At 34.1% G+C, this 24166-nt stretch overlaps 4 protein-coding genes across 7 annotated transcripts; 1 reads left to right on the forward strand and 3 right to left on the reverse strand.

Moving 5' to 3' along the window:
• Positions 1-2011: 2011 nt before the first annotated feature.
• Positions 2012-7188, reverse strand: POR (C-CAP/cofactor C-like domain-containing protein). Of its 3 annotated transcripts, none has more exons than XM_022280859.2 (4): positions 6023-7188; positions 3288-3417; positions 2951-3189; positions 2012-2455 (listed from the first exon to the last, which is right to left on the reverse strand). In XM_022280859.2, exon 1 carries the CDS (start codon positions 7098-7100, stop codon positions 6033-6035), a length of 1068 nt encoding a protein of 355 aa, XP_022136551.2. In that variant the 5' UTR covers positions 7101-7188; the 3' UTR covers positions 2012-2455; positions 2951-3189; positions 3288-3417; positions 6023-6032. The 3 variants fall into 3 exon arrangements, with proteins under 3 accessions (XP_022136551.2, XP_022136549.2, XP_087974953.1); XM_022280857.2 differs by having other exon boundaries at positions 3691-7188; XM_088118827.1 differs by having other exon boundaries at positions 3288-7188.
• An 812-nt stretch (positions 7189-8000) lies between these two features.
• LOC111008497 (ATP synthase subunit B) lies at positions 8001-13584 on the reverse strand. 2 transcript variants are annotated; one of them, XR_015788518.1, is made up of 14 exons: positions 13359-13584; positions 13032-13097; positions 12875-12923; positions 12562-12713; positions 11579-11680; positions 10930-10986; positions 10737-10837; positions 10557-10638; positions 10323-10415; positions 9837-9901; positions 9636-9648; positions 9459-9549; positions 8517-8625; positions 8001-8432 (listed from the first exon to the last, which is right to left on the reverse strand). XR_015788518.1 is itself a non-coding variant. In XM_022281228.2 (14 exons), the coding sequence occupies exons 1-14, from the start codon at positions 13479-13481 to the stop codon at positions 8329-8331; spliced, it is 1194 nt and encodes a 397-aa protein (XP_022136920.1). In that variant the 5' UTR covers positions 13482-13572; the 3' UTR covers positions 8001-8328. The 2 variants fall into 2 exon arrangements, 1 of the variants encoding a protein (XP_022136920.1); XM_022281228.2 differs by having other exon boundaries at positions 9472-9549; positions 13359-13572.
• A 1585-nt stretch (positions 13585-15169) lies between these two features.
• On the reverse strand, positions 15170-17275 carry LOC111008528 (Peroxidase superfamily protein). Its single transcript, XM_022281271.2, has 3 exons — positions 16913-17275; positions 16596-16787; positions 15170-15873 (listed from the first exon to the last, which is right to left on the reverse strand). Exons 1-3 carry the CDS (start codon positions 17114-17116, stop codon positions 15292-15294), a joined length of 978 nt encoding a protein of 325 aa, XP_022136963.1. The 5' UTR covers positions 17117-17275; the 3' UTR covers positions 15170-15291.
• Positions 17276-20053: 2778 nt separating this feature from the next.
• Positions 20054-23601, forward strand: LOC111008517 (polyadenylate-binding protein 2). The gene is made up of 6 exons (XM_022281255.2): positions 20054-20221; positions 20391-20493; positions 21320-21390; positions 22846-23037; positions 23153-23274; positions 23361-23601. The coding sequence occupies exons 1-6, from the start codon at positions 20120-20122 to the stop codon at positions 23407-23409; spliced, it is 639 nt and encodes a 212-aa protein (XP_022136947.1). The 5' UTR covers positions 20054-20119; the 3' UTR covers positions 23410-23601.
• Positions 23602-24166: the final 565 nt, after the last annotated feature.

A 24166-nucleotide genomic window follows, 5' to 3' on the forward strand; every position in this document is an offset into this window, starting at 1 on the left:
CTGCTTGGGTCTCAATTCTCTTAAAAGTCTGGGATATTTATTTATTTATTATTATTATTTTTTATTTGGTTGTTTATGTCAGTGGATCTCATTCATCAAACTCAAACATAAGACCTCATGATCCACTTAAGAGACGACATATTTTTATCTAAAAAGAAAATTACATTGCATTATAATTTATCCCTACTACTACCCATCGTCTTTAGTTTTAATTCTTCTAGACTACAGTTGAGGGGTTTGAGAATATAATTTTTTTCTTTGTTTTCTTTTTTTGAACCATTTTTATTCTTTTATCCTAGATTGTTGGCAATGTTTAATTCTTTTTTTCTTTTTTATTTTTTGACAAGAATGGCTTGGTCTACTCCCTTTCTTTTAAATTCTTACCCACAGTGTGAAATTTTTGAAAATAAACAAAACAAAATAAAATAAAACTTGAACAAATAAAGATGAGACATTTATAATTGGAGTGTTGACTTTTTGCCGTTTTGGATCCAAATTGAGTGGTTTGGTTAATGAAGGGTTGAAATTTTTTTATTTTTACTAACCCAATTTGGAAATTAATTAATTAATAATTTGTGGAATATTTAATCCAATGAAGCTTCAAATTCCTTTTCAAAGCCCAAAGCTGTTTCAAGTGTGAACAAGAAACATGAAGAAAGTGCAGGCTTTGCCCTCATTAATTTAATTATTTCAGTCATTTTTCAAACATTTCTCGTGTGTGATACCAAAAACTTTATATTATAAAAGTTCTACAAATTCAACGGCATAAGCTGTAGTAAATTCTAGATACAAATAATAAATTTAAAAGAGTGGATGAAAGAAAGTATTTTAAAATAAAAATCATAAAAGGCCAAAAAAAAAAATAATAAATAAATCCTATCATGGTTCCTTAAACTTTTTTTTAATATTCAAGCTTATCGGGCCTCTGATTTTCAATTGAATTGGTTAATAGGATAATCGTAGATAGGCACATAAGCATGACGTATTCCTCTTGGTATTAGAGCTTATCAAGTTACAATATCAAATAAGTATTCGATCCAAAAATAGAATTCGACAAAGATTGATCAACAATGAGAGACATCATCTTGAGGGGCATGGATCACACATTAAAAAGATAAGAGACCGACCAAAGTTTATAATATAAATGAGTTACTCCTCTCATCACCAGTTGATTTTGAGATGGATCCTATATGAATATTAATATGGTATTAGAGCCCAAAACGTTCAAACAAACATTAGGTCCAAAAATAGGATCCAACCAAAATCGATGAGTCACATATTAATATGATATCAGAGCCCAAAACACTCAAACTATAATTTGGCCAAGATCGATGATGGATTAAAAGTGCCACGATAAAAAAAGGGAAAATATATGGCTTCTTACCGACCAATCTTATGCGTACCACCCTTAAATGTTTAACAACTATGAGAGAGATTCTCTTTTAGTTTCTTAAGCTTTTTGCCTCTTCCAAAAAAAACTATGAGAGAGGAAATGACTTTTTTTTTTTGTTAAATAATGAGTTGTCAATTTTACAATTTTGCAATGACAGTGAGGACAATATTGATCCTAACACGTAGGGAGCCAGATATTTTCAAAAAAAAAATTATATAAAGAAATTATCATCAAAAGAGTCTGAAAATCTCTTCTTTTTTTTCTTTTACCGAACATAAGTGCCTTGACTACCAGTTTCAACTTATGTTTACTCAGGACGATGCGTTAGGGGAACAAGGGATGATATCCATGAAATTGCGAACTCGTAGAAGCATGACAAACCATTAGAATGCATTCTCGCAGGAAGTAGTCCCTATTTCCACTTTTTGGATCTTCATCTTTCTGAATCGATGCGAAACCTAACTAGATGGATAGACAGATTACTTAACCAAAACCTGATCGGGAGAAAAAAATGAACGACTATCTTGTTCCATCGATTTCTCCTTATTTAGGGTTTAGGGTTTACACTTCCGTTGGCATCCATTTTATTTTATTTTACAAAGACATTATTTTAGAACATAGGGGAAAAAAACTACAATTTACATATATTAATGGATCCCATCCCATAGACATATTATACATATCTAATATCTACAATCTCCACGATTTAATTACTTCTCACATCATGTTTGAAAAAACAACAAAAATAATAATAGTAAAACAAATAAACAAAAAACTACGGATGGATGTGGTTACTAGACCAGCAATGCTGGTTCGGACTTCTCAGTTATAAGTTTCCATCGGAGCTAGGCGGCGGCGGGAGCGTTTGAAGAAACCCACGCAGAGAATTAGCTGTGGTTTGGCCGCCGTAAACTGCCGCCGGCGTTGGATCGCTGGAAGCTTCACAGAACTCCAAGTCCGGCAAAGGGGCAAAAGGGAATGACATGTTCCCATCATATTGGAGCGGTTGGAAAGTGGGTGTAAAGAGAGAAGATGGAGGTTCGAGAAGATGCTGTAAATATTCTATTAAGAAAAAAAAATAGATTTAATCTTATAATGTTACTATTAATATTAAAAAGAACAAAATATTTGTCTAATTGGCAATAGTTATAACGAATTTTATGATGCCACCTAGTTTATTAGCTAGGATAATGGCTAATATATTATAGTCCCAATTTGAAAATATGTTTTTCAAGTATACCTTTGTATTAGTGGAAGTTAAAATTGGCGTGTAATAAACTTATATTTAGAGATTTGTTGAAATTTTGACCTTTTTTTCTTTTCTTTACCCTTTTTTATTACATCAAGTAATCAATGATGAGCGGGTTGGGAATACCTCTAACTTCGCATGAACTTACTTTGTACCTTAATCATTTGAGTTATAAGTTGACATAACCATTTGAGATATGTTCTATTGGGACCTAGCCTCGATTATTGTCAAAAAATTTTGTTAACACACTGAGTGTAATATAATGCGATGATAAAGTTTGGTATGAAATGAAAAGAGAGAAAATTTACCGTGCAAGGGAGGCATTTGAAGAGCTTGTAGCTGGTGTTCCAATGGAGTTTGGTGGTGGAAAAGCAGAAGGCTTTGGAGATGTGGGAGAGGAAGAAGATGATTATTGTGAGTAGTGGTGGGCATGTGAGTGATGGGATCAAATCCCATTTGAATGAGCTTCTTCTTCAGATGGGTGTTCCATAAATTCTTTATTTCGTTATCCGTTCGTCCGGAAAGATGGCTTGCAATCACGGACCATCTTCAACAGGAAGAACACATGATAAAAAAAAATTGTATACATAGACATAAAAAAGGTTGATAAAGAGAGAAATGAATGATGTTATATGTATATATTACTTGTTTCCAAGGATTGAATGGAGATTGAGGATGGTTTGTTGCTCTTCTTGAGAGAATTTTCCTCTCTTTATGCCTGGCCGAAGGTAGTTTGTCCATCGCAGTCTGCAACTCTTCCCACATCAATTAAGCCCTAAACAAAACAAAATTTGAAAACTAAGAGAAAGAAACTCAAAAAATTTTTTGTCCAAGAAACTACTTTGTTAGGGTTACAAAGAATGCAAACATAAAGTTTCACGTTAGCTTAGAAAGGAAGTGATATATCTATGATATATAGGAGAAGACAACTATCTTAATTGGTACGAGACTCTTTTGAGTGAAATAAAAAAAGAAGTAATATCGTACCAACACAAAGATACTCGGGAACAACTAAAGTGCAGTAAATGAAAGGCAGAGATTGGATTACCAGCGAGCTTGGGGAGGGCTCGCCAGCTACGATGGCCATGTTGAGTAATAAAGGCAACAAGTTTGTGATCTTCTTGAGGAGTCCAAGCGCCTCGTTTCACCCCAATTCCATCACAGGAAGAAGAATAAGAAGGAGATCTTCCCATAGTCTTAATTCTGTAGGGTTTAATTTCTTAATTCCCACTTTTCAAAAAGCCTCAAAACTGCACTGGTTTTTTATATAGGAATTATTAGTCATTACTTTGCCAAATTTTAAAGGGGGTGGTGGCTCCCCACTTGGAAGTTGGAACCAAAATGTTTTTGTTTTGATCTAAAATGTCAATGATATCCCAATTTTTTAATCTACCTTTCCAAATACCAACTGCATTTCCAACATTGGCTCACTAATTGCCTTCCTACTCCTTAAGTTGACCCCTAGTACTCTTTTTTACGAGTTCACACAATCAAAATTATTGCATGCTAACCATTTGATTTTTGTACCTTTGTCGGGGTATTTTTGTTCATATTGATTTTTTTTAACCTATTATTTTGTTTGGTTGGATTTCTATTGGTTTGTATGGGTAATTAATGAGGAGTATTAATACCACTAATTATTTAAGTTTGGTTCAATTTAATGAAATTGAAAGTTAAACGTTAAAGCTAGCTCATTAATAATTGTGATCTCTTTTCTTTTTCATTAAATTGAGGTTCTTTTTTCTCTTAAAAGAAATAATTAGGTGATATCACTTCAATAATGCATTTCTCTTTTTTCCTTCATTATTGGAAAAGTTTGTAGTATGTCAAAACAACTAATTTGCTTGCTTAGTTAGGTTTCTAACCAACACATCTAAACTTTGGACTTTTTGCAGCCTAGTATTTTCTCACTGCACAGTTTTTTAACATGTTCAGCTAAGTGCAGATGACATCATTATATTGTCTCATCTAAACTTCATCAAGTAGAGTATTACATCAATAGTTTGTCGATAAGTTAACTCCTGTCGATGTGTATTTGTCGGGTTGACCAAATATTCAACCAACGAATCCATCATATAACTCGATGACTAATATTAATGATAGAGCCTATAAATAACCATAATTCAAAACTAAACTTGAGTGATAATTGAAACTTCTTAAATTTTAGAAACTAAAAGTACTCAAACTTGTAATATAACCTAGTCTTTATATAAAAAGTCATGATTCTTTTATGAGTTTAATTACATCACCAAATTTTCTTGGTTAGATTAGAGACAAAATTAGCTTAAAGATTCGACTAAAATTTTATATCAACCGTACACTGAAACTCTACCGAAAAAATCTGCCGGCAGAAACTCAGCCTACACAATCCCAAGCTAAGCAACCCTGCACCCAAACTTCACACTAGTTCTCTAGATATGCAATTTCTGATGAATTCACTCCTTATCAAACCAGGTCCCTTGATTCTCAATTCACCCTCCAAAAACTCTACATACTTGGCTGTATCACACTAATTTTTCAGCCCCATTTCTGCTAGTACTACCATGGCAACCAAGCCATTGATGCAGCTCAAAGTCACCGACCAGAAACTCACACCCACTAAACCCGCACCTTACACTACCTCTTCTTGGATTTCATTTCACAAGCTCAAAATCTTATGTCTTTGGCAGCTCATATGCAGAACAAGGAAATAAATAACCCTTGAAGCTAAACCTCTCCAAGAACTCTGATAGGGAAAATGGCTCGACTATCTCAACCAGAAAGAATTATTGTTTTTTCTAATTCTCACTTGTACAAATATATTGTTGGTGCTCTTTAATCAAAGTCAATGTTCTATCCTCTTAAGAACATCTATTTGAGAGGTGTTAAGAAAGCTCATGTGGCAAGCAAATGAATGATCATCTCAGTTTTGCTTATAAATATATTCAAAGAGAGAGAGAGAGAGCCTCAAAATCATGTTCCTGAGAGTTATAGAGTGCCGATACATCTATATATAACAAAAAACTATATCCAATTTGAGGTAATGTTTCATTCGTACAAGTACAAATCTTAATGATACCATGTAAAGCTAAGAAAAATGACTAATGTTCTTCCAGCTCAAGTTGTCGAGTGGAAATCCACTCAAAGGCAGCAAGAAAAATAGCCAGGCCCAGAAAGATTTAAAAAATCAAAATATTGGAAAAGGAGAGAATTTTCTAGAATTCCCAGTTTTGGATACAAGACTAACATAACACAATCATAATTCATAACATAGTCAACTGATGTCGTCTATTTAGATTTCTCAACTATTTGTGCTTCAACCTGCTCTGTTAAACGAGCAAAACCTTCAAAGAAAATTTTCTTTCATGGTATTTATCAAAAGTAGAGATGAGAAACTTAACTCTCAAGGGCTCAACCTTCTGTAGTTGAGATTTTGATGGTAGCAATCCGCTCATTCTCCGCCAAAATCGACCAGTTCGGCGACGGCACTGCACGCAACCACCGAAAATCATCAACATTCCCCCAATTTCCTGTCTCCTCGCTCAGACTCGCATCCCTGAGATCTTCTTCAATCCCTTCGTAGCTCACACAATACGGCGCAAATCGAACGCTGCTGCTATCTTCAATGATCGGCCTACTCCTCACTCTCAGATAGAAATCGCTCTTTTTCGCATTGTGAATCCGAATTTGATGGGAGGCCGTTGCAAATGTACACCCCTCAACATCATCGATAAGAATTGAACCCATTACAGGTCCCGTATAAACTTTGCAGTTTCTTAATTTATGAATAAACAACGCCCTTACACTACCGATCAGTTTGACTTCGCAGGAATTAAGTCCCGAGATAGTGAACTCCCCAACATCCGATCCCTTGAAATTCCTTACCAGAACCTCACCTTCCTTGTCTCTGATTCCTGGAGAATCTCGAGCGTTATAGCTCGCTTGCTGCTGATTGTTGATTAACATGGAATCGGCATTTCCATGCCCTGCGTCTTTCGACTCCGATTTTGGGTCTTTCTTCGTGCCCTTATTCTTAAATGAGAATTTCTTTTTAGGTAGCAACTCGGAAGTTAAATTCTCGAGGCTTTGCTTCAATTCCGAAATCGATTTGAGGGAAGCCCGTACCTCATACGAGGGCAAGAAGTAAGAGGTTTCGGCAACGAGCTTCTCGAGGTCGGAGATCGAGGCGGAAATCCTGTCGAGGTGAGATCTGAGTTGAGCGGGTTCCGGCGGCTTGAGGCGGCATTGGGCGAGTTCCGATTCGATTGCACGCTTGGAGTCGGAAAAGCGGACGAGAAACGACGATGTGGAAGAGGAAGAGGAATCGGACTCGGATCTGCGGGTTATGGAGTTCTCTAAGCGGGTTTGATTACGGTTGGCAAGGCGTTCGAGAACTGAAGCGTGTTTCTTTTGGAGGTTCGCGTCCGAAGGATCTGAAGGGATTGAATTAGGGTTCGAGGAAGCATCTTCGTCCGCCATGAATGGGTGCTTCAGTTGCAGAGGATTACACCCGCGTGTTAAGTGTTAACAACGGTGGAATTTGTTTTTTTTTTTTTTTCCTTTTCTGAAAATGGAAACGCTGTGTTTAAAAATCTTATTTTATTTGTAAAAATCGGAATTCTTATTTTATTTTCTGATATTTTTTATTCGTTTTAATTTTCCAAACTTCTAAAATTTCTAGACTTTTCAATTGTCTGTTTCAATCTTTTAATTATGCATAAAAAATATTTCAATCTTTTTCATTAAATTTCCATTGATAATTTAATCTGAAATTCGTATATGCTTTACCATTTAATCAAATTACAGATATATATATATATATATATATATTTTTTTTTTTTTTTTGTATAAACAAATGTTTTTTTTAGTTAAACAAATTGTACAGTGAGGGATCAAATTTTTAATTTTCAATAGAGTAATAAGTGCAATAGGTGCAACCATATTCAAAGTGGTACGATTTTTATTTTTACACTATGATATGTATATTTACTTCTTAAATTTAAATAACAAATTTAGTTATTATACTTAAATTATGTACCTATTTAATTCTAAAATTTTAAAAAATTTTAATAACATCTCTAAACCTTCAATTTTAATTCTAACACCCTTACCAATATTGTTACAGTAATAATGAGTGATTAGGATGATGATTGATAATATTAAATTGAGTTCAACAATTACAGAAATAAAAATAGAAATCGAATCATCTATCTTTTGAAGGATAATAAGTAGCTTATCTACAAACGTTCTCGAATTGGTATTGAGATATTTCGGCTTGATTTCTTCGTCCTATAGAATTGTAACTTCCCTACTCGAAGTTCCAGACTTTCAACATACAATAATATAAATCACCCAAAATCATAACATATACTTCAAACATAATGAGGAATCACAAACCAAATTTTGATTCAATCAATGTCAAAGAAAAAGTCCATATAATTCAGCAATCAATATCCATGTCAAATTAAATAACATAGACCAAGAATTACTTGTCCAATAGGCTGGCAGGAATTCAGACATGGCAGCAAATGGTCTTCAATATCGGACAATAATTCCGGGGGCTCGATTACGTCGGTCCACTGGTCTGTATCGGAATAATGTACCATAACAGTGAGTAGCACCAACACTCCCCCAGTTAGCAGCATGATTCTCCAGATTAAGAACACTATGTGAGCTACAATAATATTTGTTCCAAGGATATAACGCCTCATATTTGAACGTTAGATTTAACCGATGCCCGAAACGACTCCTCGTGTAGTATAAGAGGTGGCATGCTCCATGATCCGAATGGATGTGCTGATACCTTACCACCTGATTACATGGCATAATTCATTCATATGGCTTTATAGCTTAGGGATGAACTCTTTAAAATGTTAAAACTTAAAACTCAGTTACCTTCTTCAGTGGCCTCTTCACATCTCCTTTGGTAAAGTGAGGACAAATGAGAACCCAAAGCTTTTAACAATCTGTCATACTTTTCCTCAGCCTCGCTGATATATTTTGCCTGAAAATGACTTCCACACTAAGTAATGGGAATCAAACAGATTATATATTCTGGTTGCTATTGGCAATCGGGTAATAGGGATTTAGTCCTTAAATTTTGAAAAGTTCAGTTCCTAAGTAATGTTTATCTAGTCCTTAAATAATGAAAGGTTTTACTTTTAATAACATTCTTAAACTTTTAACTGTAATTCAATGTCATCGTTCTCCTTAACATTATTAATTAAATGATAATATTACATGTCTATTGAATAAATATTAGCCGAGTTGCCACAATGTGACGGATAAATGACAAAAGGGAGTGGACACAAAATAAAGTGGGATGTGCAACATACCACCTTTTCGAAACATACTAAGTTCCTATTTAAATATTGGGTTACTCTAATTTGTCCAATTATCCGCTTCCTTTTATCTTTGGTCTATCATATCAAGTCAATTAGCCTATTGTCTGTCCTTTGGCACGTTTAATCATCATTTAGTTGATGGTTTTTTACAGCAAGAACTACGTAGAATCAAAATTCAAGTCTAAATTTGTAACTAAAATAAGAAAAGCAAAGAGCTACCAGTTAAAGATGATAATCACATTTTTCAAACAATTCAAAGTTCACGAAGGAACATAAACTTCTGATCAATGAACTCAACCGTACAAGATCATAACTACTATTTTTTAAAAATTTAAATTAAATTAAAATCAGTCAAGGTTCATAATGGTTATAACTAATTCACCAATTGGACGCTCATTTTATATCCCATACAGGAAAGGTTTCATTACAACCCCGATCCCTGATATTGCAGCCTCAGAAATTGTACAACTTATAAGATGACAAATAAAGCTACCTTCAGCACTCACCAGCTCAGTTGGAGCTGAAGCTCCATATATCCGGACAAACATGCGCAGAATATTGAAATTATTCTCCAGTACATCATCCTACATGGAAGATCATAGCTCTTATTGCAGATAAATTGGTCACTAAGTATATTAGAAAAATCGTAATCCGTTCATTAAGAACTCACCTCATAGTCAAATCTAATAAAAGGTCATTGAGTCAACCCAGCATCAAGTAAAACTGTTATGCTTGCCTCACGAATATATTGGAATTCATTATTAGTAGACAATCAATTCAGGAGACAAACAGAGCTACGAGCAGCAGTCAGAATAAGAGATGGTTTGATAGAATGCGTAATTAGGAGGAGAAAAGGGGGCAGAATACTTACAAATCGTCAGCTATCTCAACTAGCAATTCTGAGATTGACAGAAATTCCATGTGCAAGTCATTGACCTTCAAAAAGGCTTCAGAAGAACACAATTAGACTAACAAAGTATGGTAAAAAATAGACTAAAACATATTTGCGAACTTAACACATCAGTTAAAACAAAAGAGATAATATTAAGAAAGCGTAGTTAATTTATAATATTGACAAAACTAAAGAACATGGCAATGCATTCCACCACTGGAAATTCCCAGATACTTTTTGAGAGGAAAAAAATATCTGGGGAAATCCCCAGATATTGAAGTCTTACATCAGTAGAACATTAGATTTAAATATCAACTTAAACAGATAATGTAATATTATCTCTAGTAAATACAGATAATGATATATTATCTCTAGTAAGTAACTCAAGGGAAGTTAGATTATCAAGCTTATAGAGTGAAAAATTAAATAAGATGACATCCTCATACAAATTGGAGAGATAACTACCTTCTCTCCTCTCAACTGATACAAAAGAAGATTCAACACTCTGTAATCAAATGATTTCAGATGAATAGCCCGCATTACATCTTCAACGGAGACCTAAACAAAATAGTTGGGATCAATCACGTGCACAAGGAGTCCCTAAATTAATACTTCAATTGTAGGTAAGGTTCTATTAACTACTCGAAAAAAAAGAAGAAGGAAACATGAAATAAATTAAATTAAGACAATGGCAACTACCTTCCCTTCGCTCAACAATGCACCACATAGGTCCCTTTCCAATGCCCAATACTCCTTTCCACATCTTAGTTCATGGATCAACCTTAGCATGGAACAATTAAAAAAGTCAATATTATGATTTAAAGTAAGTCCCTAACTTCTCACGTGGCTGAAGAACAAGATTAGGAGCAAATCATTAACCTGTCCGTCACTAAGCCATGTGGTTCAAGGAGATTAATAAGAGGTTGAAGAGGATCAGATTTTATGGCATTTAGAAACTTAGTGCCCCTTTCATTTGCTTCCTAAATCTCAGCGGAAGTAGAAAATGTGAAAGTTCGTCAGTTAAATGCACAAGTATTTAATAGCCATGTTTCGTACTATCCACTATTATCACCTGAGATTTTCCAAAAGTGAATCCACCGTAAACCATCTTCTCATTCAAAGTGTCCAGCTGCAGCATGAAGATAAATCATTAAGCATAAACAAAACAGAACCCAAAGTCACTGAGATCATAGTAAAGACAAGACTGTGTTATATTATAGATGTACTACTTCAAATAAGTGTGTGCTTATATAATTATAGTCACCCCACACACCAAAGTTTAGCTATTCTGCCAAGTTTATTTTAGCAACAGATATTCCAATTTTCAAATATTCTCCAGCCACATAATTGCCGTAGTTTTTTATGTTGAGCCTCGAGCAAAATTCAACTTAGTCAAGAATCTTATTTTCCAATTCTTAATATTCTATCCTAAATTTTCGTGGTACATTTTTTTTTTTTACAATTTTGGTGTCATGTGTGCTTGACTAACAATAGGACCTAGCAGATGTTCCATGCTAAACATCCTCCAACTTCCACATGTATCATTGAAGAGCTATTATTTTTACATTGACATTATCCTTGAAGTTATTGGACTTCAAGGATTTACTGGGAATTCCGGATCGAAGAAGAGGCAAATCTAAATAGGGTGCAGAAAAACCTAAATCGATATTCAAATTTTTCACCAAAAACACCTAATCCTAAAGAACAGTGTAGGACGTCACCTGATATATGTAACTTTCTGTAAATGAAAGGACAGGAAAATATTTGAATACAGATTGAGGCTTGTTTACATCCATTCCGTGAAACATGAAATATGATCTGAACTGCAAAATGCATTTTAATGTCAGCTTTTTATAGGGCATAATCATGACAGCCTAGGTTTGCTGATGTAAAAGATACTAGACATAAAAAAAATAACTTTTAATGGAAATTTATTTGAAAAAAAAAAATCCCTGAAATAAAAGGATATACCCATCTTATACCTTTAATTAAACTAGAACAAAGATTAAAAAGGAGAGAGAGGTGATAAGAAATCTCCCAAGCTCAAATTATGATTTACAACAATAAATAAATGAACAAAACCCTCCCAGTAAGAATAGGTACTTATAGTTGTTGAAGAATCAATATATGATAAACGGATTGGAATTCTCCCTTCGTGAGAAGAAGTGCTCCATGAGCTCACTCAAAATAACCCTCCCGTTTCTCCAGCATTTCCTCTTTTTTTCTTTTTCTTTTATATCCATGTGTCCAGGCCAGCTTGCGTGCTACTCGACTAATCACGGGCCAACCGTCTGACCCTACTATATTTGGTTGACAAGGAAACTTGTAGAATATTAAATCCTAGGTAGGTAGCCACCATGATTTGAACTTCATTATTTTCATTGGCCCTCATTGACCACAAGGTCATCCCATGATGGTTAGCATTCCCTTTTCCTTCTATACTAATTTTGCTACCATCGATGACTCAATGAGCTTGATAATGTTTCAACAAAATGTGAATCAAGCACTGAAGGGCATGACGATCAAAATGGAACTTCATAATTGAAAATAAACATAAAGGGGGAATTAGTATGCATAATTACCAACATTAACAAGAGAAAAGTGGTAAAATTCAAAGATTAAACTTTAATTTATTTTCTATTTTGTGTTATTTATTAGTAGCAGTCTTTTAATATTCCATACAAAATTTATACTAGACACTCACAAAATCTTCAAGTGTAGAATTTGCACGCTGCATTGCATCCAAGCCAACCATAGCCATTTCCCCACAATAGTTCTGGAAAGAACCAAAATCCAGCTTATTGTCAGACTCATAATAAGGCTTCAAAGCGTTTTCCATCTCCTTTCCTCCAAAGTCTGAAACAAATTCAACCACCTCAATAAATGAATAAAATCTTTCTTCAAAACTAAAAGTAAACATCAACACATTCCCTAAAAAACAACCATTAACAAAGTCATTCAGCTACTTTTCTTAGTTTGTTCTCCTATATCTTTGATCATTTAAATCATAAGAGTACCTTCATCACTAAGCAGTAACGATGCATCGCCAAGAAACTCTTCTGAAAACTGTAGAACAAAACAAGAAAAAACGGATAGCCATTGTAGATATAAACTCTTCCCAACAGTTACAGACTCAAATAACATCAATCAAAGTCGTCAGTTGCTTGAGCTCACCTTTGGCATGTACTCAGAAACCAAATCGAGTTTATTGTCAAAGTCAAGCTCTCCACATGGTTGAACCTTAAATTTCATTTAATACAGCAATTCATCAATCTTTTGTTTAAGGTATCAAATAGTTGATTACTAAATCACAATGGTGGGATGCAACCAATAAACAAATGGGGGTGTTGAGATAAACAAATGTCGCCAATCAGAATGACATACCGCGTGAAAATTTTCCGTTCAAGTCATGTAATTGTTGTCTCAAATTTGTGGGAACGGGAAGATAGGAAATTATAAAGCTGGGCAAGAAATATAAAGACGTGTTTAATGAGAAAGTACCAAAAGGAGAACGAAATTGGCAAGGAATCGATTTGAGGAAGACGAGGAAGGCATGGCGATTCCGCGGGACTCCAACAACATAATAAGTTTCTGTACTTGTTCTAGCTTCCTTAGCTCTTCCATTGCTTTCCCTCCGTCTCTGTTCTCACCCAGAAAATGAAAAACAATGGCCAAAGCATGGAAAATGTAACGAGCACGCGCTTTATTCTTGAAAACATATTAATTTTTTACATTTTTCAATCAATATTAAAAAAAAAAATCCCTAACTGAAATACACCCGTGAATAAAAAGACTAAAATAGATATCTGTTGCGATGTGACCAATTATTTACAAATACAGCCATAGAATTATGGTTTTACAGACATGAACTCTCACCTATTAAAATTTTTTTTTTTTTTTTTAAATACAACAAATGTAAATGGAAGATTTAGACCTTCCTACCTTTAGAAGAGTCCATACTTAATTTCTAAGTTAAATTTATGTTGGGTTTTTTTAATTATACCTACTTTTTTTCGAAAAAATAAATAAAATAAATTAAACCGACACAACAAATTTACTTTGAACTAGAGTTACAAACCACTTAAGAGTGTGGGTACTTCATTCTTTCAAAAGATGATTCTCTATTGCCTTCTTTGTCAATCCATAGATCACATTATTATCCTCATTCTTCAATTACGGAAAAGGTTTCTTCCACTACACTAACCAATTTATATTTGACTGCAAACAATCGAGAAGATTGACTATTTCTATTGAATCAGATCTTTGAGAGATTGGACATTGGTTAATTTGATTAAGAGCGGGTTGATGGTCACCTAGGTATTTGACTTGTATGTTCCAATTATACCTATGCTAAATTTGGGTGATGGTAATTTTATATCAGATAAATTTATATAGCATGGTATGTAGTGGATTAACAAAAATTTAGCCGATGAATTTAGCAAACTAAGTTTTTTAGTTTTCCACAAAATTTCTTCTCTAAATATATGCGAATTTACTAAATATCATGCCTAAAGGGTCCTATTTAGTGTACTTAAAAAAATCATATTGAGTCAAATTTAATATTCTCCCAAAATAATATAATACAACTTTTAAAATAGAAGAGACTGATTAAAACATTTTAAATAGTTAAAAATAAATTAAAACATCTATATATGTTTAGCAATTAAGATAATAAAATACTAACATGAATATAGTTCATAATAATTGACATATATTGAATATGTTATACTAAGGTCGGAGGTTAATCTTCTATATTCCTAAATTAGTACTAAAAAAAATTAAGGCAATAATATAGTAATTATTATTGCATAGGACTAATTCCACAGTGTTACCAATTAAATTAAAGTACTTAAAAGCGAACAAAATAAAAAAGGACAATTTAATGTCCATCTCGTATTATCTCACCAAATCTGTTCAACCCCACCAAATATTATGCAGTACTGAAGGTTAAATTTATCCTTAAAAACATCGAGGTTAATTTTAATTGTCGTTATATATTTTAAATTTTCACATCAATCAAGTTTCATCTAGTTTTAAAAATGCTGTCATTAACTTATTATCCATGTACTTTAATTATACCATTCTTATTATAGGTGAAAAATAATAAAAGTTCTATCACGATTATGCCATATTATTTTAACAACCTAAGAATTTAACACATATAGGCCAATATTTTGTAGATTCATATTTTCTAATCACTATCTACTTTTTTAGATATTGGTGCAGTGACAAGATGTTTGAATGTTGATTCTAAAATACAGATCGGAGTCCTATTGTACGTGGGAATCCACTCTCTTAATAAAGTTAATTGGTTACATTTATAAATAATTTATATTCATTGATCATTACCCATTGAGCATCATTTTTACTAGTCAAAATTTAGCAACAAAATAGAGCTGGCAGACCTATAAACATCTGAGTATTTTTGTATTAACTATATGACAACAGATTGACTGTTGACGAGTCTACAGTTCCTTCTTACTTCCCCCGGGCGGCCAGACTGCAAATCACCCATCTTCAGCATACCCTCCACAAACGCCCTGAAAAACGCGCTCTGATTTCTGCTAAAAAGCCTCACATACCGTCTGGTTTCAGCAAACGTATAAAGAGTTTCATCAGAATTCAAGAACCCTCTCCCACCAACCAAGTCCTTGAAGTACTGATTGTCAAAAACATAGGGCGTGGAGTCAAGGTTCACTGTGACATTTTCATCACCACCTTGCGGGCATCGCCAGTAGAGCTCTTCTCTGAAGCTTGGCTCGATAGCCGGGTCCGGCCGCCCGGTGCCCGACTGGTTGTAGAGCCGAAACATGACGGAGAAACACCGGCCTTGGCCGATGGAGTGTGAGCCAGAAAGAGCAACCAGATCTTTAACAGAGAGATTGTAGTTGTTGAAGAGGTCTATTAGAGAGCTTGCATTGGCTCTTGGACTTGGCATGATCTGGTTTGAGTCCTCTTGGCTCGCTGTTAGGCTGTCCAGCCTGCCCAATCTCACCGCCCAGTTGGGGCCGCCCGTCTGAATAGAGACAAAAATGATACACGAGAGAGAGATATCATACATCAGAGTAACGGAAATTAATGGTCTTGCCATTGGCATTGGCGAAGCAGTTGGGCGGATGGGGACCAGTTTGTTATGGTGGAGAACCATTGGCGTTACTTTTTTATGCAAGGTAACCGTCCAACTCTGCTTTACCAATAGTACCAAACCAAATGTCTATCTATTTACTCTCTTAAAAGGTTTCAAACAATTTATGAATTATGAATTGCAATTCCTATGTAATTCTTGTAATTAACACCATAAACTAAATGTGGATATATGTAGTTGATTCGGTAGATCGTAAGAGATCATCGCCGGAGATGATACATCTAATGAACAAATAGATAAAATAAAATAATATCTGCTATGTAACTTCTTTTTTGAAGCAATGTATCGAATTAATTCAGGGATGGTATTGTGAAAGGATTGGACTACAAACAATTATAATTCGGAAGTTCTAAATTGATAAATTAAAGGTAGAGTTAGTTTTTTCTTTTAATCACTTTTTTTTTTTAATTTGTGTGAGGAAAAGTAGTCCTGTTTTCTGCATTTCCATGGAGGATTTATCAGAAGCGGAAGAATCGACGGTGAAAAATCAAGCAAACAACAAAAAGGTGAGGAAAACGTAGAATCTTCAAAGAAATTTCCTATGATCCAAACAGAGGTAGAAAGAAAAAAAAAAAGAAAGCGAAAGAACTTACCAGAGCAACGGCGTCCCTAGATGCCATGATTATGATGTCTGCGCAAGAGACGATTCCAGGACAGACCTTCTCCAACGCCTCCTTCACTTCGTCGACGACTTCGAAAGATCGAAGCGAATTTATGTTGGAGAGAGCGAGTTTTTCCCCGAGCATCGTCGGAGTATCATCCAGCAACATAGAAGCATCACAGCCCTGAATTTACCAGAAAAACAACGCCGATTCTCAGAAACCAAACAGAAAAAGCAAAATCCAAAGAGGAAAACGAAGAGAGAGAGAGAGAGAGAGAGAGAGAGAGAGAGAGAGAGAGAGAGAAGTACATTGACGAAGCAATCGTGAAACTGGAAGCGCATGACGGAGGCGACACTCCGAGGCTCTCTGAACAGAGCTTTCTTCATGACACTCCGGACGACGGATTCGGCCTCCGGGCATGATTTGGCGTAGTAATCTGGCCGGAGCGTGGCCGGAGAAACCGATGTGAAGTGGAAGCTGAGAAGCAGGAGAAGAAGAAAAAAAGGGAACATGATCCTACGCGTTGGGAATACAATTCGTCCAGTTTTCGGCAAAAAGCAGTTTGGAGACGCAACTTTTTATAGCAGCACAATCGCAAAGCTTGAAACCAAGTTCTAGGCGAAGACGACAGCTCCGTGGTCTATACTTGGTAATAATGGCAATTTTATGGTCCTTCCTTAGCTTCTTTATGAGCTAATTCCACGCCCCACAAACCAATCATTTATCATAGGTAAATTATTGTACATTTGAAGATAAGATCAATATATTCTTCAATTAACACATATATCTCAATAAAAAATAAAAATAAAAATTGGAGGTCTTGTTCATTTAAGAAAATACTTGTGAATTTGCATTATATATCTAATAGGTTCATAAATTTTCTTAGGTAAATTTTTAGAAATATCAAATAGGTAAAGAATTATTAAAAACAAAATTAAAAGGTATGGTCTTTCAAACCTTATTAAACACAAAATTGAAAGTTTCAAGACCTACGAAACATGTTCTAAAGTTTAGAAACTTATTAAACATAAAATTGAAAATTTAGGGACTTATTACCAACTTGAAAATTTAGGGATAGAACTTGTAGTTTAATTTAGATTAATTAATAAAATAATAATAATAGATGTTACTAATATTTTAACTGATCAGAGTTATGCAGGGTAAAAATAATGTCTAAACGTCTCATTTGAGTTTAACTTTCAAATGAGTACTTTTATAAAATTGGGAAGAGCAAAGATTGCTTTCTTAAATTAGTGCCCTGATAATGCGATCCTTATTAATTCACGTGTATTGCATTTTGTATAAAGTTTAGCATATAAAAATTGTATTTGTAAACAAATGTGCAAAGTTCTTGGATCGTAGTTTGATTACTCATAGTATTAAATTTTCAAACATGTTGATATTTTATATTTTCATAGGTTAATTTAGTTCATAAATTGATATTTCCGTTATATAAAAAGGAATAATTAATGTGGACCATCAATAATAATAATTTAAAATTTATCTAAACATGTGGAGTGCTTATTTTTTATCCATAAACATCAATCAACATTGAGATCTTATTAATATTTTCATCAATTGAGACATCAACTTTTTGTTCATATTGACATTTAAAAACAAATTTACAATTTAAGTTCTTTTAAGATGATTAAAGATATCAGTGACCGATCTTTACTTTTTCAAGAGGGTGCTAGAAAGGTTAAAAAAATTTTAAACTCACATAGGAGGATTGACAAATTATTGCGGTGGATGAGGCCACACTTCAAAACTCGAAAGGTAAATTTGATAGAAAAATTATTCGTTGGGAATAAATTCTTTGTCTTGTAGCTTGAAAATAAATTGAACTTATAAATTATACCCATTTTATTTGAAATGATATACAATAAATTAAACATCTATTTTCCATATGACTTAATTTCTCCTCCAAACCCATCTAACATCGTATTAGGTAAACTTATATAGAGCAACTCAATTGAAAAAAAAAAAAAAAGAATACTCAAGAAATATTTATTTAGCCTACAATTTACTAAAAATTTTCCTCTCTCATATTTGAGTGGTGAGGAAAGTAGAGTTTGTTGCGAGAAAAGGGAGCATGGCCAATCAATTGGCAAAGTGAATTAAATGGGAAGTGGAAGGACCCATTATTCACCTTTTTTTTTCTCCCATACCATTGATAGTGATGTCCACTTTCAAGATACCTTTTGGTCCAAGGCAACTCTCATCAATACTCTAAGAAATGTAGTGCAAAAGCCCATAATTCTTGTAGCCTATGCTTTTAATTCATAGGTGAGCAAATACTAACTCATATATAACAAAATATTTATTACGTTATAAATAAAGGTAGGGCCAGCTAAGTTATAAAACTTAGGCATTATTATGAGTTTGGCCTTTCATTTTAGACCGTTGACGGCAGAGAACACTCTAATCCGCGACCAACAAATTTTCCAAAACCAAATTGAAGAGAATTGTTACTCAATAAAAATGTTTGCTAAAAATCAACCGAAGAAAGAATGTCAATTTTCCACGTAGTTCGTTGGTTCTCAAAGTAATAGATAGATCTTTTTCTAGTTAGACGTCTATCAATGCAATGAAAGAACCACCCCTTCCTTTTTTTTTGTCCTTAGCAAGTCTAAAATCTAGTGTATAATTTGAATAGGGTTTAACTGGTCAAGATTTAAGGTCATTTCTTCAATTTGCTCTCCATTTCTAAGTTCGTAGCCTTCGCAGTAGCTTCATCGATGTTACCTACCAAATAAAAGGCTTGTTCGGGAAGATCATCTAATTCTCCCGAAAGGATTAATTTAAATCCTCTAATTGTTTCTGCTAGGCCAACGTATTTCCCCGGGGAACCTGTAAATACTTCTGCTACGAAAAAAGGTTGTGATAAGAAACGCTCAATTTTTCGTGCTCGTGATACGGTTAAGCGATCCTCTTCGGATAATTCGTCCAACCCAAAAATAGCTATAATGTCCTGCAGTTCTTTGTAACGTTGTAAAGTTTGTTTAACTCGGTTTAAAAAAAAAACTGTTATTGTCACTTTTTCTAAAAGTTTGAGGTTCAAATTCTTATCCCTATTCCTTATTATATATGTATACACATGCATGTATACGAGCTTAATATATGTTTTAGTTCCTAATATACGTTATTTAGAACATAAATTAGATAGCTTAGAAAAAGAAAAACCAATATTTTTTCTAATCTATAGAAATTTGGAGAAGGAATTAAAAATATCGACTTAATTCACCGCTTGTTATCAACCAATTTTAATATTTACGGAAGAAAGGGAGATATAATATAATTGAAAAATATTTAAATAATAGGGTAAAATTGGAATTGAGAATGAAGATAATTTGTTTACTATTATCGTTAATGACTTATGGCCCGCTCACGCTGTACGTTGTTGGGCCGCGAACTGGAGTCATTTTTATGGGCCTTACGACTTCGATTCGCTGCAGTTCCACGCATCAAACGAGGAGATTTCCAGAAACGAAAGCGGAATTGCGAGCGAAAGATAGATGGAGGAAGAAGAGCACGAGGTGTACGGTGGAGAGATTCCAGTCGAGGGGGAGATGGACGGTGACGTTGACATGTCCGCCGGCGACGACGACGCTGTTAAGGTTGCGATTCGTTCTTTATATTTCTATTTTTGAGCGCTTCGGAGAAAACCAGAGGATTCGAATTCTAGTAATTCATGTCCAATGGTGGGAGGCCAACGAGTAAAAGGACGTACGCGTTGGTTCCTGCGGTAATCCTTTTTTTGTCTTTGTGTGATTGTGTATGTTTCAGGAGCTAGACGAGATGAAAAAGCGCTTGAAGGAGATGGAGGAGGAAGCAGCGGCTCTCCGAGAAATGCAAGCCAAGGTTGAAAAGGAAATGGGAGCCGTCCAAGGTTGTTTTCTTATGATTACGTATTGTTATTTTCGTTTATTAAGCATTTGGTGATTAAATTTTCGTTGATTATTGGAATTTGATTGGCCGAATTGAATCAGTTTCGTTGCCGTGATATTGTTAGCGTGATGGAAGAAACTATTATTTTGTGCTTGAAATTTTTATGTGTTGTTGTGGTCTGTTCTGCTGGCTTTACCACCTATCATATTTCTTGCATTAAAATCGTGCATTTTCTTTCCTCGTGTAACATCTGGGGAATGGTTCGGATTATTGAAATTTTATGCTATGCTTATTTGAAGTTTTTGCTATTGTTTTTGCCTTTTTGGTAGAGTATTGTATTGTTATCGCTTCTGAAATGGGTTATAATTTTTGAAATTAGTATTGGGGATTTAATCATAATTATTTCTTTCTTTGATGCTGTACTTTGATGGGTCCATTACGATGATTAAACAATAGCTACTATATACTGTTTCTGCATAACGGAGGCAGATTTATTTACTATGTCAAAATGCCTTGACATTTTGCTGCTTAATTGTTAATTTTAATTTTAGAATACATTTAAGTATGGAAGTTTAGTTTTATGTAACCTATGGAAGCAATAGTCGTTTATTATGAGGTTTTAAGTTTTTACGTGTCATAATTTAGCTGACATGGCAAAACTGATTATTGTTATGGTTTTTAACAGAATCCAATATCGAGTCATCCCATCATGTTGGTTGAAAGTTTCTTAAATTGGGTGAATTTCATAGTATACTAGCATAATAAGCATTGAGGTTATTTTTCTCCAATTTGACCTATTGCATCTATGGTTGTTATGTGTGATGCAGATCCTGCTGGTACATCTGCTAGTCAAGCTGGCAAGGAGGAGACTGATTCGCGATCAGTATTTGTTGGCAATGTGAGGAGAAAAATGTTCCTACAGATGTTCTTTAGATTTGAAAAAAATTTGTTCGTTGTTTCATCTTTGAAAAAATGTTGTTGAAATGAGAAATTTCTGAAAAAGTTATCAAAAAAGGAAAAAGAAAGAAAGAAAAATGTGAAGGATGGTTGTAAGATTGGTTTAACGAAAAAAAGTGAGAAAAAGAAAGGAAGAGAAAAAAATCTGAGTTATCAGAAATCTAGTGAATTGTTGCATTTAGCATGTAGAGGGGGACTGTTTTTAGTAACTTATGCTGCTGAAAGGCATACGTTCTGGAGGCTGGGACTGTTAAATGAGGAATAACGGTGTCGATAGTTCAACTTCACTATGCAAGGGGACAACCCAAATGTCTCTGAGGAAGCAGAGGAAAGTCATGGGCATGCAATTTTAGTTGCAGAGCCTTTTCAATGCTTGCAGTATGGTCGTTTGTGTCTCACAAATGAACCATAAAGGAAGAGGCGAGGGTGTAAGATCATCGCTTTTTTGTGGCATTATTTTTCTAGTTTGTACTTCATGTCACCCAGTTAGACCAATTATAGGATTTTAATGCATGCATTTCACTTTAGCTAATGACTACTGAAATAATGATTGAGCCTTTATTTTTTCTTTTTCACATTAAGAAACTATTTTACTTGATTTACCTACTAACCTAGACTTTTTCTTTTTAGTAAGAAACTCAGCCTATGATCTCCCTGCAGATAGACCATGCTAGTTTCATTGGGTAATTTAGATTACAAATTATGTGAGCTAATAAGTTTAATGTGGAAACCTTCTATGTTGAAGAAGAAATACCTCATTCTGAATCATATCAAGAGCAGAAGTCTTTTGTACTAATTATAATGGGTTCCTTAGTGGATGTAGGCTTGCTTGAAAGTGTGTATGCTATGTGATTCTCATGCCTCTAATTGACTGACACTTCATTGTTGCATGTTGAACATATGATTTGAATCTTTGTTGTGATATAGTGATTTTGGTAGATTTGCTTTTCTTGGCATAGTTTATGGCTCTCTTCCCTGCCAATTGGAATTTTGTTATTTCACAATGTTTCTCTGGTGTATCTTATCCCAAAACCTTGTTGCTTTGCTGTGATAAAGTTCTGCTTGATTTGTCTTTTCTTCCTAAGTTTGTAGATGTATAAGTAAACTTTATTAAGCAGCTTAGCTATTAACTAAACAGTTAAGCTAAGCAGTTAATTTATACCGAAAATGTTTCTAATATTTATGTTAAAAGGTAAACAGTGATCACAAAATATTATTCTTCTCCGTAACAACAGTTTAACTCAATTATTACTAACTGATCTTTTCTCAAAGGGATTACTAATAAATTTACTTAAAAGAACAGAGAAAACGTAGAATTGCTGTATTCATTGTTCATATCACTTTACTATTTTATGCTCAAAGCTCTGCTTCAAGAATCAAAATCCTTGTTTTGAAGGTTGACTATGCATGCACGCCCGAAGAAGTGCAACAGCATTTCCAATCCTGTGGTACTGTCAACAGAGTGACTATTTTAACAGATAAATTTGGCCAACCTAAGGGCTTTGCCTATGTAGAATTTCTTGAAGCTGAAGCTGTTCAAGAGGCCCTCCTTCTGAATGAATCTGAACTACATGGACGCCAACTGAAGGTATCTTTTAGGATTTTTTTTAGTGAAAGCTCGGTTTTAGATTGAAGGAACAACCTTTCTGGTTCATTGGTATAAGAGTGGACATGCTATTATTTGCCTGGTTTATCCATTCCAGGTTTTACCCAAGAGGACAAATGTTCCTGGTATGAAGCAATATCGTCCCCGGCGTTATAACCCGTACATGGGATTTAGGAGGCCTTATGTACCACCATATTTCTATTCACCTTACGGCTATGGGTATGGTCTCCTGGATCTGAAGATTGCATTTTTCATGAAACTCTTGATTTTTGCTAATGGCTTGATCCCTCAATATCCCATTGCAGGAAGATGCCCCGGTTTCGAAGGCCGATGCGATACATGCCCTACTATTAGATATTAAGATTGTCCAGGTTTGATAAGTTTGTTCTGAAAGAGTTGATACTTGCTTCTGATCCTTGAGAGTACAGAAAGGATACAAGTCTATCTTCACAACATTTGTTATTTCTTTTACTATCTTGGATACTTACAATAATCAAATCATTTGATATTTGAATAATATTTTTGCTCTATGACCTGTTGAATCTATTCAATGAATACTTTTGAGAGTAGTGTTTTTAAATACTTATATAAAGAAAAAACAAACCCATTGTCTAAGCATGAACTAAATCAAGTAAATATTCAGGTCTGTGGTGGAGAATTTTGGGAACTAATCCGTCCATAAAGTAATATGGGTATTTTCCATCCGTCTTGTAAGATGGGTATCAGCTTCCAAGTAAATTAGGCTCATTTGATGGTTTTCGTAATGATTGAGAGTTCGGTATATTTTTAATTTGAGGATTTTAAAAAAATATATTTTTTAATAAGTAATCATATTTCAAGTGTTTAAACTACGTGTTTGTTCCAAAAAAAAAAAAAAAAACTACTAAAGTGTTAATCACTTAATTTTTCTTTTAATAATCATCTCTAAGTATTTATTCAAAATTTAATTTCCAACATTTTATTTTTTTGAGATGTTTTTTATTTATCTTAAACATTGTGGATCCTTTTAAAAAAATAATTTTTATCTAAAATTTCTTAAGAAAGTATACTAAGTCTTCTATTTAAAAAGTATTTAAAAAAAAAAGTCATTTCAAACCCACTATAAATTGGT

The sequence above is a fragment of the Momordica charantia genome (assembly GCF_013281855.1).
Source record: "Momordica charantia cultivar OHB3-1 chromosome 10 unlocalized genomic scaffold, Mcharantia_2.0 BLBB01000010.1, whole genome shotgun sequence".
Classification (NCBI taxonomy): domain Eukaryota; kingdom Viridiplantae; phylum Streptophyta; class Magnoliopsida; order Cucurbitales; family Cucurbitaceae; genus Momordica; species Momordica charantia.

Bases quoted from the DNA above. Each gene is read 5' to 3' on its own strand.
- POR (XM_022280859.2), bottom strand. From the start codon at position 7,100: ATGGCGGACGAAGATGCTTCCTCGAACCCTAATTCAATCCCTTCAGAT.
- LOC111008528 (XM_022281271.2), bottom strand. From the start codon at position 17,116: ATGTTCCCTTTTTTTCTTCTTCTCCTGCTTCTCAGCTTCCACTTCACA. The intron at 16,788-16,912 runs GTACTTCTCTCT...TGGTAAATTCAG, and splicing joins TTCACGATTGCTTCGTCAAT to GGCTGTGATGCTTCTATGTT. The intron at 15,874-16,595 runs GTAAGTTCTTTC...GTCTCTATTCAG, and splicing joins CTAGGGACGCCGTTGCTCTG to ACGGGCGGCCCCAACTGGGC.
- LOC111008517 (XM_022281255.2), top strand. From the start codon at position 20,120: ATGGAGGAAGAAGAGCACGAGGTGTACGGTGGAGAGATTCCAGTCGAG. The intron at 20,222-20,390 runs GTTGCGATTCGT...TGTATGTTTCAG, and splicing joins GCGACGACGACGCTGTTAAG to GAGCTAGACGAGATGAAAAA. The intron at 23,275-23,360 runs GTATGGTCTCCT...ATCCCATTGCAG, and splicing joins TATTCACCTTACGGCTATGG to GAAGATGCCCCGGTTTCGAA.
- LOC111008497 (XM_022281228.2), bottom strand. From the start codon at position 13,481: ATGGAAGAGCTAAGGAAGCTAGAACAAGTACAGAAACTTATTATGTTG. The intron at 12,924-13,031 runs GTGAGCTCAAGC...TTTGTTCTACAG, and splicing joins TTTCTGAGTACATGCCAAAG to TTTTCAGAAGAGTTTCTTGG. The intron at 11,681-12,561 runs GTGAGTGTCTAG...TGCATTTTGCAG, and splicing joins ATTCTACACTTGAAGATTTT to TTCAGATCATATTTCATGTT.